At 33.3% G+C, this 17715-nt stretch overlaps 1 protein-coding gene across 3 annotated transcripts in view; it reads right to left on the reverse strand.

The window, feature by feature from the left end:
- The window catches only part of unk (RING finger protein unk), a 343825-nt gene that overhangs the window by 186820 nt on the left and 139290 nt on the right, over nt 1-17715 (reverse strand). For all 3 annotated transcript variants that reach the window (XM_090411598.1, XM_090411597.1, XM_090411600.1), the window contains one exon: nt 17249-17366. In XM_090411598.1, the coding sequence (XP_090267724.1) occupies nt 17249-17366 (118 nt within the window). The remainder of the gene's footprint in view (nt 1-17248; nt 17367-17715) is intronic.

Here is a 17715-nt window from a genome sequence, read left to right on the forward strand (position 1 = left end):
TGAGGTTCCTTCGAGGGGTTGCGGGACTGACAAAACTCGACAGAGTCAGAAGCTCTGCAATTCGGGAAACCCTCAATACTGAACCGCTGCTTCTCCGTGTTGAGAGATCACAGTTACGCTGGTAGGGGCACCTGGTCAGAATGCCACAAGAGAGGCTCCCTCAGCAGGCCCTCTTTGCCAAGCCAGAGGGTGGGAGGCCACGTGGAAGGGCAAGGACTCGCTGGATAGATTATATCCAAAACCTTGGGTGGACACATTTGGGAATCCCACCAGAACACATGAGCTTGGTGGCAGATGAATTAGGAAGATTGGGCCTTGAAGATGTATGTATGTATGTATGAACAAATATTATTTTATAGTAAACCAAAAATTGTATATACAAATGAAAAATAATGTCAGGTTTGGCATGATTTCTTCACATTTTGGCAAAATCTTAAGAAAATCTACACATTTCTTTCTGCTAACAGTGTAAGAATTTAAAAATCCCACACACTTTCAAAGAAGCTCATCTAGCTGAATGATATAATCATGTAATCACAAGAAAGATATTTATTTAACCAAATATTTCGGTCTGGAAATAGCAGACCATCGTCAGTGGTAATACAAGAACAGTTTAAAAATACAAGCTAGAATACTAACAATAGATCGTTAAAATTATAACACGCCGCGTGATGTTAAATCACTAAGTACGAAACAGAATATTTTGAAGTACAAACATGATTAAATTTGCTATAAAAAAAAAAAAAAATTAATTAACGAGTAATCTTGATTAGACTTTCCCAGATTTTTGATATAGATATATAGTCATTACGATTCAGGTTGGGGCGATGGAGCAAGGCCTCCATGCTTTCCTTGAACAAACGTTAGAACCTATAACAGGATCTATGTAAGAGGCGAGTCTTGAACCAAAGGATGCTGTGGTTAGTTTCAATCCCGTGTTGAGCCAATCCAGACTTTTCAGGTTTGTTGTGAAGAATGGATGATTGATGTTCTTGGATTCTTTTTTCAAGAGAATGTCCAGTTTGTCCAAAATAAAAGAGATCACAGTTGCATGGAATTTGATAAACTCCAGGAAGAGATAAAGTTGAGTGTTTGTCTTTAGGAGAAGGAAAATGAGAAGACAATTTGTCAATAGGTGAATACGTAGTTGTTAAATCACATTTCTTTAAAATTCTTGCGATAGGTTCTGAAATATCGGATATATAAGGAATAGGCACTCGACGTGTTGGAACTTTGTTGTTTTGTAGAGGATTATAAGAATTGAGAAGACGTTGAGTACTTTTTTCTGAAAAGCCATTGAGTTTCATGTGTTGTTGGATAGTAGAAAGTTCTTTCTGTAGATAATCAAAAGTAGAACAATTAGTTTTGGCTCTTCTGATGAGGCATTTTAAAATTCCTGTTTTTTGACATGGATGATGGGCTGATTCTTTAAGAATGTAACGACCTGTGAATGTTGGTTTCCTGTATACTGTAGTTGTAAGAATATTTGAAGGTGATCGGATGAGGAGAACGTCTAAAAAAGATAACTGGTTGTTTTCTTCTAATTCCATAAAACTATTCGATTTCGTAATACATTCTGGATATTTCGTATATCAAAACAAATTTTATAGTCAAGTAGAAGGAACAGCCATGGGAAGTCCTCTTTCTCAGGTTTTAGCCAACTTTTATTTAGAACATTTAGAAAAAGTCCTCTTCGCATCTATTTTCCCTCAACCATTTTTTTGGGTAAGATATATAGATGACATATTTACTATTTGGCCTCACAGCAAAAACGCTTTACCTTCCTTTTTAAACAGTATTAATTCCTTGAATAATCGCATAAAGTTTATTATGGAATTAGAAGAAAACAACCAGTTATCTTTTTTAGACGTTCTCCTCATCCGATCACCTTCAAATATTCTCACAACTACAGTATACAGGAAACAAACATTCACAGGTCGTTATATTCTTAAAGAATCAGCCCATCATCCATGTCAAAAAACAGGAATTTTAAAATGCCTCATCAGAAGAGCCAAAACTAATTGTTCTACTTTTGATTATCTACAGAAAGAACTTTCTACTATCCAACAACACATGAAACTCAATGGCTTTTCTGAAAAAAGTACTCAACATCTTCTCAATTCTTATAATCCTCTACAAAACAACAAAGTTTCAACACGTCGAGTGCCTATTCCTTATATATCTGGTATTTCAGAACCTATCGCAAGAATTTTAAAGAAATATGATTTAACAACTACGTATTCACCTATTTCTTCAAATTGTTTCAACAAATTGTCTTCTCATTTTCCTTCTCCTAAAGACAAACGCTCAACTTTATCTCTTCCTGGAGTTTATCAAATTCCATGCAACTGTGATCTCTTTTATTTTGGACAAACTGGACATTCTCTTGAAAAAAGAATCCAAGAACATCAATCATCCATTCTTCACAACAGACCTGAAAAGTATGGATTGGCTCAACACGGGATTGAAACTAACCACAGCATCCTTTGGTCCAAGACTCACCTCTTACATAGATCCCGTTATAGGTTCGAACGTTTGTTCAAGGAAAGCATGGAGGCCTTGCTCCATCGCCCCAACCTGAATCGTAATGACTGTATATCTATATCAAAAATCTGGGAAAGTCTAATCAAGATTACTCATTAATTTTTTTTTTTTTTTTTTTTTTTTTAAAATAGCAAATTCAATCATGTTTGTACTTCAAAATATTCCGTTTCATACTTAGTGATTTAACATCACGCACCGTGTTATAATATTAACAATCTATGTTAGTATTCTAGCTTGTATTTTTAAATTGTTCTTTGTATTACCACTGACGATGGTCTGCTATTTCCAGACCGAAATATTTGGTTATATAAATATCTTTCTTGTGATTACATCATTCAGCCTTATGTCGCAAGTATCCTTGAAACAACAGCTCATTCTAGCACCACACAATCAGCTGTGAATAGCATGATGAACTGCCACATCACTCTAAACTGCTGGCACATCATGTGATCTTTTAATGGCTCAAACAAGCTGTGAATAAGTCTCGACTGCAGGTAGAGTGGAGGAGCAATTCTCAGCTGTTCCTTTTCAAATGACTCCAATATCATATGCACAGTGTCGGATCATTAAGCAGAGAGTACTATTCCCAATCTCAGTAATTTACTGAAGATCTAATGGATTGATTAACCCAGACATGCAATCAAAGAAGACATATCTCTAACCTTGACATATGTCAAATCATTTCAGATATAAAATTATTTCTTCATTTATTATGTCATTTCTTCTAAATGAACCAATGTTCATTTATAATATTTATAAAACATCTAAATATTAAATATTAAAAATATGCAAAATATTAAAATTCTTTCACAACTACATCTGGATTATTATGAATTATTCCTGAGGAACTATATGTTTAGTTTCCATTAACCGTACTTTTTTTCTTTTTTTTTTCATGAGATTAAAAACTTGTCACAGCATTCCTAGTAGTCTGCATTCAAATTTTGCTTTATAATATTTAATTAACAATTTACGAGAGTGGCCTGAAAAGTTCTCAGCCTAACAATGAAAAAACGAATTTATAATTTCAAAATAATTTTTATTTTTCAACATAATCTCCATTAATACTAATACATTTATTCTGGCGATGCTCCAGCACCATTATCCCTTCCCTGTAGTGGTTAGCAGTAAGATCTGCAAAATACCCCTCTACGGCTGCAATCGCCTCTTGATTCGAAGAAAAATGCTGACCAGCGAGGAAGAGTTTAATTTTGGGACGAGATAGAAGTCAGGGGAGCCAAATCTGAGGAATAGGGTGGATGTTCCGACAATTCATAGTGCAGATCCCTAATTTTCCCACTGCCAAAACACCTTTGTGGGCAGGTGCATTGTCCTGATGAAAGATTATTTTTTTCCTTCTGCAAACCAGGTCTTTTCTCATGAATTTTTTTTCGTCTAGTCTGGTTAAAAGATCGGAATAATATTCCCCAGTTATTGTTTTACCCTTTTCAACATAATTAATAAATCATACCTTTAAATGCCTTTAGCATTCCAAAACACCGATGCCATGACTTTTCCTGCTGATGGAACCATTGAACAACCGCTTCTGTCCACTGTTTTGTAATGGTGAATCCAAGTCTCATCCATAGTAATAAATCAATGCACAAAATCAGTTTTATTCTTGTTAAAATGCTCCAAGCACTGTTCAGAGATTTTCATGCGAGTGCGTTTTTGACCTTCTGTGAGCAAGCAAGCGAGGCACCCAGCTTGCGCAAAGCTTTTTCATTTGCAATTCTTCATGCAAAATACATCCTACACGTTCTTTTGAAATGCCTATAGTCTCAGCAATTTCACGCACTTTGGCTCACCGGTCATCCATTACCATATCATGCATGTGATCAATGATTTCTGGTGTTGTTACACTTTTTGGATGTCCTTCATGTGGATCATCTTCAAGGCTGCTACGGCTATGTTTAAACTCGGCAGCCAAATTCTTAATGTCAAAAACAAAGGAGAAGAGTGCCCATAAACTATTATATTCCCACATTACTCAATTTTATCCATTTCAAGGCATACAGACAACACTTTTGCTTCAGGCAGCTATATAAAACAAACTACTTGATAAAATGACTTGCAATTTCACGTGGATGCTTATGACAGATGTACCAACTTAGGGAAAAAAAAATCGTGCTGATAGCGTTGCCATCTATGGTCAAGGCCAAGAACTTTTCAGACCACCCATGTACTTTGCAGTGTAAACAGTTGCTTATGTTACAGTTTAATAACTGATTTATCAGATCCATTCTCAAAACATAACTTTCAGTTATTTCTTTGAAAAAGTGATTATTCTCATCCAGCTGATTCCAGATCCCATCTCATCTTTTCTTTGTATTAGACTCAATGACCCATCACAGTCTTGGTTTCATATAAGCCTGCTTACTATGTATGATGGGGCAGGGAATCCTATCTGCAATGTCTGCTATGTATATACATTTTGTGTGTTCTTTTGGCCAAGTTGCCTGTTTTGCAGGATTAAAAATCCTGAGTTTCTAATGAGAAAAATGTTCCATCTCAGTATTAGATTGGCTAACTCACCTTCAGTTGAAAATCCCTGATAAAGGTTCATTGTCCTAGATGGGATATATATTGGCTTTTAACCCAAGGGGAATTGTTGATAAGGACTGAGATATAGACTCTTATAGGCTCTTTCAAAATAAATTTGATTTCAGATTTATTTTGAAATTTATTCTAGGAAATTATATCCTTACATGCAAAATATTCTTCGGTATTACCCATTTTTGTCACTTGCATTAAATAATGTCACCTAGTTAATACTTCTTAATTCCTAAATAAATTCTGCCTGATGCTTTATAAATAATCATTACTCCCTTTGTGAGGGAAATTTAGAAATTTACGACTTTAAGACCCCCCACCCCAAGTAAGTTCATACATGTTGCTTGAGATGACCATCACAAAACTGCTCTGAAAATTTACTATTATTTGCATTATTAGCTGATCATTCCCTTAATCACCACCTGTAATAATCCATTCCTTCAAATAACATCATAATTGTCAAATTCCTGACATGTACTCTTAAGGGGTGTACAGGATATGATAGTCTACTACATGAAAAATTTACATTACTAACTTCCTATCTACAATTTTCCTCCAAATCAATCTGTTACCTGTTAAGACTCCAACATTATCAGATCTTATATTTCTATCTTCTAAGGCACTATTTACCATATCAATCCACCTATATCTTGGTCTTTTTCCCACCAACAGAAAATAACACCCTCAAATAACACCTATGTTAATATCTTCCATTAATAATACTAGATTTTCCTTATCTCTTAAGTGATAAGTTTATAACTACTTAGTTCAAAGTGGTAGCATTCTCACCTTCAATTGTTATGCTAATTTTATGCAAATCCCACCCACAAATTAAGCATCACACTCATTCAAACAGGAATTCAATTATTCTCTATCTCAGTCAATATATTTCTTAATAAGCAATAACACATCTCTACCATTTTCCCAGCCTGACTTCTTCTGACAAGATAATAACCATTACACACTTTGATATGTGACTTCATCAGCATGCCTATCAAGAATTTAGGCCTAGAGTGGCCTTCCAGCCTTAGAAGTCATCGTTGAATCTCTTAAGAGGACATCCTGGTTTTCTTTTTCCTAATGGTTTGTTATGTGACTAGACTTCTAAAATTAATAATCTAAGATTTTATTCTATAAGCTTCATGTATTACTTTATAAAAACATGACTAATCAAAGTACACTTTAATGTCAAAATTCTCTTTTGTTAATGCAAACACTCCCTACTATTCTTTAGAATCTTTACTCCTAGTTTCAGTCAATTACATAAATCTAAGCCAGAATGCTATCACAAATGAAAAAACTGCAGACAAATTTTAATCATCATTCCTTAGTAAACAGGATATATATATATATATATATATATACACACACACACACACAGGCAACATTCGTATAACGAGGTCTAGAAATTGTAGTAACCCTTGTTCAACGCAGTACTTATACAATGCAGTTTCGATAAAAACACACTATACAAATTGTAGTAAACCTTTATCTTTACATGTGTTTTTCACCGCGCGACCTTAAAAATCAAATTTGATCTTCGTTAAATTTGTGTCACGCATGTAGTTATAAGTAGCGAATTAATATTAGGGGAACTACCCTAATATAAATTCATGCACGTCAATTTTTTTATTGTATAAAGTGTTTATTATAGAAAATTATCTTCGGTTTCTGCCAGGAAAGCACACTAAAAAATCATAAATGTGTTAATCTCAAGCTGAGCACTTTATTTTCTAGTGAGTTACATACAATATGTAATGCTTTTTTTATGTAAAAAATTTATTTTTTATAGTAATGGCCACAAAACTGCAAAGAAAGGAAAAAACCAACATTGAAAGGAAAATTGATTTCTCTTGAAGAAAAAAATTAAAATCTTAGATCGGTTGAAAAATGGAGAAAAACCAGGAGCTGTTGCAAGGACTTTGAATTTAAATAAATCAACAATTCAAACATTCAAACAAAATGAACATAAAATCCGAGAAAGTTCATTGCTGGGTCAACAATACGTGCAAAGCACGTTGCTTGTGTACGCGATATTCTAATGGAAAAAATAGAGAAATCTCTAATGATTTGGATAGAAGATTGCACTCAAAAGAAAATTCCTTTGGATGGAAATCTTATTAAATAAAAAGCTATCAAAGTTCAATGAGGATGAATCGGTTATATTGGGGGAAAAAAATACAAAACGCACATATATTTCGAAAAATGGAAGATCAGCTGCAGGATTCAGTTTCCAAAGATAGAATTACTGCTGCATAGAATTACTTTGCAGTAATGCATCAGGTAATTACATGACAAAACCAATGTTTATTAACCGATCCTCAAATCCTTATGCTATGAAAGATTAAAATATGTGCTTTGTTTTATTTTGCCTAAAACATTTATGCATTATGTGCAATGAAGTTTGCATACAATTTTTAATTTTTATAATTTTATACTATGTATTTGTTTCATAGTTTACGTTTTCTTAACTTACGTGAATTACCTGAATTAAATAAAAAAATATTTTTGTTGGATATGTCATTGTTGTTTATATAATTTAAAAAAAAAAAAAAAAAAAAAAAACTATTTCTGAACATAACCCTAATTTTTCTATGTGATCTGAGTCTCACATAACACAATTTATATAATGCAGCATTTCTGCAAAACCTAACATTCGCATTATACGAGGGTTACCTGCATAAACTTTAATATATAAATAAAACACTACCACAAGTTCTGCTACTTAAATAAATAGCAGTATCAGAGTTACAGGAAAATGATCCAAATGTTAACAGATTGCAAATAAGACTTACATATACTGAAATAGATTAAAAAGAGCTGTTAATAATGTATAGCATCGGTTCCCAACTGGTGGTACATGTACCTCCGGGAGCATGTGCTGGGGCCGTTCAGGGGTACACGAAAAATAATCAGTAATGGCAGAAAAACAAGTAAAGTAAACAAAATGCAGAACGTTAGTTATGGAACAATAAATGTGAATTTTGAATTGCCGCTTTTACAAATTTCAGGAATATTGTAAAATGAAATCTGTGGTTTGTACTTTTAGTGTAGTAATATTCCTTTCCCAACTCATTACCTCATTTCCACCATTTTACATTAAGATACGCACTGAACAAAAGTGTCAGTATTTAAAAACCAGCTATTTTAAAAACAAAGGGTACAATTTATAGAAATGGGTTTAAAAGAGGTACACAAGTGGAAAAAGGTTGGGAACCACTGACGTATAGCATAAAAGAAGTTCACATCTGTAGCTATATAAACATTACAATTGCTATCAGGACTTTTATAATGCCTTCTGGTGAAGGCAACTGGAAACCGTTAGTATTATGCAATCAAAGAAATGAAAATCAAGCAAGGATTCCTGTTAAGAGAAATATGTGAACAAGTAGCTTCCTAAACACTGCATGCTAAGAAACTGTCTTCCAAATATGTCAGAGAAGTTGTCTCCATAGTGGGGTTAGAAGATGAGACATTTGTATACATAGACATTTACATTGATTACCTTGATGGACCTATGATTTCAGTCAGGATTTCTCCATGACTGCAGGGCGCAAAGTGTCCAGCTATTCCTGTCTTGGGCCTTTCTTCTCCCTTTTCTTCCAACTTTCTTAATTATTGGGTCTTCCCACCTTAAGGCTGGTTTTCTTTTGGTATCTCTCGGATACCGGTTTAACTCTGACTGTCCATCTGTTGTCTCTCATTCTGGCGAGATGTCCTGCCCATCTTCTTTTGCTGTTGTAGATTGCTTTTATTATGTCCGTGAGTCCAGACTTCTTCCTGATTTCTATGTGTCTTATGTGATCTATTTTTACATGGTACATAGACATACGTTATAGCAAATACCACTAAAACAGAAAAGTCCCAAACTAAGTCACACAGAACTAATGTGATTTTAAGTTCTCTATTACAATCAGTAAAAGCTTAAACATTCGTGATAGCGAATGGCAGGAAATCTTACTTTGATGACAAAACAACATTTATCTATTGCAGGAACTATACATAAAGGAAACAGCAAAAGAGAGAAAAAAAAAAGAGCAGGAACCAAACAAATAAAACAAAACACCACATGAAAAAAGTACAAATACAAACAACAGGACACATTAGGAAGAACTATTAAATGCAGAATTAATGTTTAAATTTTAAAAATGTTAAATTACCTCAATTTTATTTACACCAAATGTTCAAAATGAATAAATATATGCAAAATGTACCATTAAAATTAAAAATTTAGATTAAAAAAAATTCCATGAGGCACATCTAGAAAGTAAGATCCAATCAAGAATAAAAAAACTGAAGAAAAAAAGATTTAATATATGGTAAAATACCTATCTACTTATTTTTATTTCCCCTCATAGACGCCATTGATTTCCAGCATTTTTGCTATTGTGGTACCAGCTTCTCATACCCACATCAAAAAAGTCTGCCACCAGTGAGTTCAATCCACTGAGTCACTCTGTTCTTCAGTTCCTCATCTTCTTCAAACCGATGAGATAGAAGCCACTGCTTTATATGCAAGTTTCCACCCAAACTTCTGAATTTGTTGGAAGTTTGAGCTGCAGTGTGAACTCGTGCATTGTCATGCGAAAACACAATCCCTGACAACAGCATTCCTCATATTTTGTTCTGAATTGCTCATCTGAGTTTCTTCAGCATTTCACAACACACATCTGCATTAATTGTTGTTCCCTGCTGAAGGAAATAGATGAGCAAGATCCCTTTTACAAATAATGTTTTGTAAACAGTCACAATATGAGAAAAAAGATCATCTCCTTTATTTTTGTAATGCTCCAAAAAATTTTATGCTGATTTCACTCGCTGTTTATGCACATCAGTGGGCATTTTTTGGACCCATCTAACATACAATTTCTTATACCCATTTCATGAATGACTGAGCATAAAATTTCCAGGAATTCAAAAGAAAGTTCCATAATTGTGCAACGATGATTCTCATGAATTTTTGTGTTCAATCTTTCCACCAAATAGTCTGTCACCACACTTGGCTGGCCACTGTGTTCATCATCTTGAACACTTCTGCACCCTTCTTTAAACAAATGAAACCATTGCCTAACCTTATCATCACTCATCATGTTAGGCCCATAAACCTTACATGGTCGATGAATTTCTGCAGTACTACTGTTTTCTGCGAACAAAAAACGTATCACACCATGAAAACCTTGCAACTGGTGGAATTTTTCATATTTTTTTATTTAATCACAGCACTCAAATTCTTTGTAGAAGACAACAAACAATAATATGATGAAAGTAAAATGGTCAACAGCTATTAATGACTCATTCTATGCTGCCATGCATGCAAGACCCCCTTCTATTTCTTATTTGGTAGTAAATTCTGAATGGACCTTACTTACTGGACATGCCTTGTAAATCAAAATATTCATAAGAGAAAAAAAAAAAAAATTAAAGGTTCTTTTTACACACAAATGGTTGCATACATTCTTCATAATTTTTAAATTAACATTAAAATGAAAGAAATACTGCATATTATGCCATATTTAATTTAGTTCTAAGAGAAGATTATTAAAGTGAATTTTCTAACTGAACAAAGACCAAATTAATAGTCTTCTCTTAGAACTAAATTAAATATGGCATAATATGCAGTATTTCTTTCATTTTAATGTTAATTTAAAAATTATGAAGAATGTATGCAACCATTTGTGTGTAAAAAGATCCTTTAATTATTTTTTTAATCTTATTCTTATGAATAATGTTAATATTCTAATGTTAATCACTTGAAACTGGAGATAACCCATTATAAACTTGACTGAATGCTGAAGTTTACTGGTCATTTCTGATTTTAATGGTACAGACCAAACATACCAGGTGATCAAAATTAAAGTATCCCTAGTTAAGGCCATGCGGATTTAAATGCTGCAAAACTTTACAGGAATACATTGCATGCCGTGCCATGTGGAAGTGATATCTAAAAAAAAAAAAGTCCAAAATTTGCCACCAGCGGCAATGTATAATGTACTGAATGCAGATGCAATCTTTCTGTGTGTGTAAAAAGGAGAAAAGCGACACAAGCATAAATACCACATTTTTATAGACTTCCACTATGCATTCACAAGCTGTGCTGTTTAATGTACAACCCATCCTGGTATGCCACAAATTGCATCCTTTCTACAGTGTGTTCAACAGCAGAACACAGCCGGTTGGAACTGATGTTGTGCAAATGCTGCGTTATGCTGTCTTTCTGCACTGGCAAGTTATCAGGATGATCCCAATAAACCCTATCTTTGAGAAATCAGAGTCAGAAGTCACAGGGGATCAGATCAGGTGAACAAGGTGGCCATGCAGTGGGAAAAACACTGCTGATCACTCAAGCTTCCGTTAAATGTTCTTGAAGAAACTGCTGTATGGATCAGCTGTGTGGGAGGCCCCCTCATCCTGCATGAAAATGACTGAATCCATGCACATGGGCTGCTATAGCTGTAGCACAACAAAACTGTTTATCATATTGCGATACCTTTGGGAAGTAACTGAGCAGATCACAGGACCTGAGTGGCAAATGTCCTCAAAGAAGAATGGTCCAATGATAAACGAAGCTTAAACCTGCACCAGAAAGCAACTTCAGGTGAATGAAAAGGAATTTAAATAAATTAAAGATGCCAAGAAATTACATTCTCGGTTTCATCCCTTAATTGTAAGCAATTGTAAGCAAACAAAGTTTATGTGTGAAGCCACTTCATGACTGGGCTACTTGTATATAGAGGATAATAAGTTCACATCAATTGCCTTAGTATCTCAAAATGTAATGCACATATCCTTACAGACATGTATAATACTATCCATCTCTTTTATAATGCTTTCTCTCTCTCTCTCTCATAATACTATGCATTATGGGAAAGGCCAGTACCCAGACTGGTTTCAACCTTTATTGAGATCTCATCAGTGGGAGCTAGCCCAGAAATGATACTAAGGTTAAAGTAATGTATACTAAGGCAACTGATGTGAAGTCATTAGTCTCTACATACAAGTAGCCCAATCGTGAAGTGACTTCACGTGTAAAACTTTGTTTTCTAACACTAGGATAAAAGACGAAACCAAGAATATAATTTCTTGGCATCTTTAATTTATAGTATAACCATGTGAAAAAACTATTATAATAGTAGATTATAATGGATTATAATGATAGATGTATTATAATTATGGTGCTTTAATAAATATGTAAAAAATATGTTCATAGTCTTTCCTTCTTCAAGAATTTAAAACTGTTAAAATGATTATTAACAGACTTTCAAGGGATCAAACTCATTGCAGGAAGTCCACACATGTGCCAAAAGATCAAACTTTCTTAAACTCATTCAAAGTTTCTGCACTCACCATAATCTAAGGCAATACATTCTACCCACAAACCTCTCTCCAAGCAAAGAAAATACTCTTCTCCCCCCCCCCCTTGCTCTCATATATCCTCTAGTGATGGCTTCTTGTTCAACACCTGACTCCCTTTACTATATGAAAAATCTCCACAATAATCTGGTAACAACTCCTCACCAACTTATGTCTCAATCATTTCCGTTCTCCTTCTAAAGAGAGAAAATGTATACTTCAAACCATTCAAATGGCCATGGTGGATGAAATAAACTATTTTATACTTCGTTTCCATGTTATTCAGTGATATTTTAATAGCTTTCATGTCCATGCTTTGAACTTATTTTAAAAAAATACTTAACAGTTGAACAACTATTAACTGCATTTTAATAATTAAAAAAAGCAACTAATGAAATGTTAGTTAAGTATGCAAAACAACCAAATGTTCTCGACTTCTTTCAGCTTATTAAATTTGAACGTGTTTGAAACTGAGTCACTAGCATAACTTTTTCATTTTTGTGCATGATAACTAAGTAAGCAATTCTCCAAATGCATCAAATCACTAACAGTTTACTTTTAATAATAAAATTGTTCGACTATTCTGAAATCACAAAACACATGTCTGTACATATTGGGTGCAACCCCTTGATGTGTGACAATGAAATGTTTTCTTGCATCACTCCCCCACCACCACCATGGTGCCATCTTCCAAAGAAGCAAAAAATCTAAGATTTGTTCTTTCTCTCTGAGTAAATGAAAGCAACCAAGCAGATCAAAAACTGGCAGGTTTCAAAAAAATATGCTGATTTGAAAAGTACACATCTCTAATATCTATTCTATGGCACTGCATTTTGTGGATTCAGTAGTACTTTACTTCCAAGTACATACTTGTTGCTAACAGACATCAAATTTCACTTGTTTCAACTGGGGGAGGGGAAATTGTGTGCTGCAGTTTTCAGAAATCTGAATAAGGACTCATGGACCAGGGCCATAAGGGGCAATCATCTTGATTGTAAGGGAAGCGGCACTCCCATGGACCCCTAGCTGGATCTATCCTCTCCTTCTGCTACTTTGAGGAAGATCCACTTACTTTAATCTTTCCTATAAGGCCTTATCAGCCAACCCTTCTTACTTTATGACCCTTATGCTATTAGAGTACTCGAGGGCCATGGGGTCTTTTCATTTCTAGCCTTACGACTATGCCCTCTCTATAAACCTTACTATATTTCTTCTATAATCTACTCTTTCCCCTTCAATATACCCTATTCCTCCTATGGGTTTAAATTCGGAAGAAGGCTAGTTCAGAAGCCTTAAGGTAGCAGCCCTACCACTAAACTATTCCATCGTCAGGCTAGTCCCCTGACATGGAGAACATAATCCTACTTGTAAGCTGACAGAAAAAGATAATCGGATTGAATCTATGGGAAACGACCCTGGAATGGAAAAGGGAAAACGAAAATGGAAACGACAAAATATAATACACATAGCAAACTGGAATGCAAGAGGAATAGCATATAAAGAAATGGAATTAGACCAGTTATTAAATGAAAGAAATTTCAAAATAGCAGTAATCACTGAAACAAAAAAGAAAGTAAGAGGAACTATGAGAACTGAAAATTTTAATGTGATATACAGTGGAGTCGACAGAGACCAAAGAGCACAAGCAGGAGTCATGATTTGGATTCATAACTCCCTTTCAAAACAGTTAAAACATTATAAATTATGGAATGAAAGAATAATAGAAGCTAGAATAAAAATAGATAGAGGCTATTTAACAATAACTGGTTTATATGCCCCAGAAGAAGGAAGAGAACAGGATAATACTGATTTTTATAATTAGCTACAAAACATATATAATAAAATAAATAAAAATGATTACATAATTTTAGCAGGAGACTTAAATGCAAGAATTGGAAACACAAAAATTAATAATAATATAGGAATACATGGAGAACATATTCTAAACAGGAATGGTAAAAAATTGATTGACTTTGTAGTTTATAATAACCTAAAAATAATGAATTCCTTCTATAAACATAAAGACATACATAAATATACTTGGGCAGCAAGAGGATGGAAATCAATATTAGATTACTTCATATTAAATGAAAAGACATCAAAATTTTCACTAGATGTTAGAGTTCACAGAGGATATGAAATAAGCAGTGACCACTTCATTGTTAAAATAAAATTAAGATTACCACCTAAATGGCTACAAGTAACAAGAACAGAAAGAAAAATTGAAACATTTGTTTATAAAACTAGACTATTGAATGACACAAATGTACAATGGCTACATGAACAAAGAATTAACCAATATCTAGATAAAATAAAACAACATGAAGAAATAGAAATAGAATGGCTTAATATAAAAACGATACTAAATGCAGCAGCAAATGAAAGCTTAGGAAAGACCAAAAAATTCAATAAAAGAAAAAAACTGAAGATCTGGGATGATACAATCAAAAAAATAATCAAAAAGAAAAAAGAAGCCTATCACAAATTGTTAAGCAGTAAAAGATTAGAAGATGAAATAGAATATAAAAGAATAAGAGCCATAGCTAAAAGAGAAGTCAGAAAAAGACAGAGAATCATGGAATAAATTTGTTTCTAATTTAGAACATGATTTATATAAAATAAGACCCAATGTATATAAGATTTTGAAACACCTAAATGCAGATACCAAAAAAAACAAAATTAAACACTGAATTGAAATTAGAAGAATTTCTAAATTACTACACAGAACTGTGGACAGACAAATATTTTAAAAAAGACAACTGGCAAACAATTAACGAAAATGAAAAGGAAATAACTGAAGAAGAATTAGAAATCAGCCTGAAAGAAACAAGAAACGGAAAATCACCTGGAGAAGATAAGCTAGGTTCAGAACTATATAAATACGCAGGAACAAGATTCAAAGAAAGACTCTTATTATTTTTAAATAAAATTTACTCAACTGGTATCCCACCCCAATAGAATGGAAAAAAGCAAATTGTGATTCCTATCTTTAAGAAAGGTAATAGAGATGACCCTAAAAACTATAGAGGTATCAGTATACTAAATTCCTGTTACAAAATATATAGCAGAATCTTAAATAACAAACTAATGAAATATTCCGAAAACTTTATTCTAGAGGTACAGAATGGATTTAGAAATGGATGATCATGTATAGACCCAGCCTTTTGCCTAAAATTAATAATAGACAAAAGAAGAGAATACAATTTAGAAACCCATTGCATTTATTGACTTTGAAAAAGCATTTGACAAAGTTAAAAGAAACATATTATTTAACATCTTAAAAGAAAGACAAATACCAAATAACATCCTAAAAGCTATCACAAGTATATATGAAAATAATCAAATACAAATAAGATTAAATCATGAGCTATCATATACAAGAGAGATAAACCAAGGGGTCCGACAGGAATGTCCCCTCTCAGCAACTCTTTTTAATATCTACTTAAATAAAATAATAATAAAATGGAGTAAAAATTTATATCAAGGAATTAAACTTTCACCTACAGTTAACTTAAACACTCTCCTCTTTGCAGACGACCAAATAATAATTACAAATTCTGAAGATAACTTACAGAAAGCTATTTTAAATCTAAATGAGATATCCAAAGATTATGGTATGATAATATCAACGGAAAAATCAAAAACTATGGCCTTTAAAGGACAAGATCCAGCAAGAACTAAAATAGTATTAGATAACAAGATCTTAGAACAGGTGAATTCATTTAACTACCTAGGATGTATGATCACATATGAAAATGAAAAAGATATAAACGTAAAAATTGCAAAATATTTAAAAATAACAGGTGTAATTAACTCTATATTTAAACCAAACCTAGTTCAAAAACAAACCAGGCTAAAAGTATACAATACATTAGCCTTACCGGTCTTAATGTATGGAAGCGAAATCTGGACAATAAAACAAAAAGACAAACAAAGATTAACAACAGCAGAAATGAAGTTTATGAAAAAAACTGCAAAGTATACCCTATTTGATCACAAAAGAAACGAAGATATTATGAAAGAATTAAACCAAGAACCAGTAATAGAAAAAATTAAAAAATATAAACATAAATGGATGGAACACGTTCAAAGAATGAAAACAGAAAGATTACCAAAACAAGCCTTAAAGTACAAGACATTAGGAAAAAGAAAACCAGGACGTCCTCTTAAACGATTCAACGATGACTTCTAAGGCCGGAACAGGTCATGCTAGGCCTAAATCCTTGATATGTATGATGACGACTTTTTTTTTCCTTTTCTTTCTTTTTCTTTTTTTTTTTTTTTTTAATGTATTCTAAAATAAAATAACAGTAAGTGCAATGCTATGGCATCACTGGATTATTAAAGAATGAATACTTTCATTTACATGAAATTCAGGCATATATTTAACTAGATAGGACAGGTAGATAGACTCAAAAATTCATAAAATTAAGTTAAGACACTTCACATGAAAAACTTACGTGAACTCGTATGAATTGTATTTTATATACACTTTGGAAATAAGTACAGCTTACTGTGTACAGAACAAATTACTGTGTTTGAGACACAGTAACTGCTTTCTGTACTGGCAGAGGTCATCTGCATAGGGAAAAAAGTATGAAGTAGTTAGTTCAGTTTCCTGCCAAATAGGAATCATGCATATCCAAAGGATCTGATAAGGGAGTGATGCATTTCAAACTGGAATTGCACAACAAACACACAAACATTGTATATTTCACTTTATCCATTCTAAAGAATTATCTCACAAGAATTTTAAATTCAAAGTCTATAAACTATGAATATAAAAGTTTATGACACTTACTTCTGGGTGAAACTGCTGTTCTGTTCTAGTGTGACAGTATGGACAACCATCACCATTTTCACAATTGGTAGGATCTCCCCATTCATCTCCCTGCTTTACATTGGGACATGGAGTTGATCTGGAGTAGAACAAAAGTTGACACATAGTGTTTTCATTTTACAATCATCTAGTTCAAATTGATACAAAATTCTTATGAAGGAACAAATAACATGGAAAAATCCCAACTCCAATGCCTCTAAAGATATATACAAGGGTAGTCTGAAAAGTTCTCGGCCTAACAATGAAAAAATGGATTTATAATTTCAAAATTATTTTTCTTTTCAACATAATCTCCCTTAAGACATTTATTCCAGCAATGCTCCAGCACTCATGCCCCATCCATGTAGTGGTTCTCAGTAAGATCAGCAAAATGCCCTTCTACAGCTGCAATCACCTCTTGATTCAAAGAAAAATGCTAACCAGTGAGG

The sequence above is a fragment of the Typopeltis vanoorti genome, chromosome 21 (assembly GCF_054136105.1).
Source record: "Typopeltis vanoorti isolate ZY-2024b chromosome 21, IOZ_Tvanoo_1.0, whole genome shotgun sequence".
Classification (NCBI taxonomy): domain Eukaryota; kingdom Metazoa; phylum Arthropoda; class Arachnida; order Uropygi; family Thelyphonidae; genus Typopeltis; species Typopeltis vanoorti.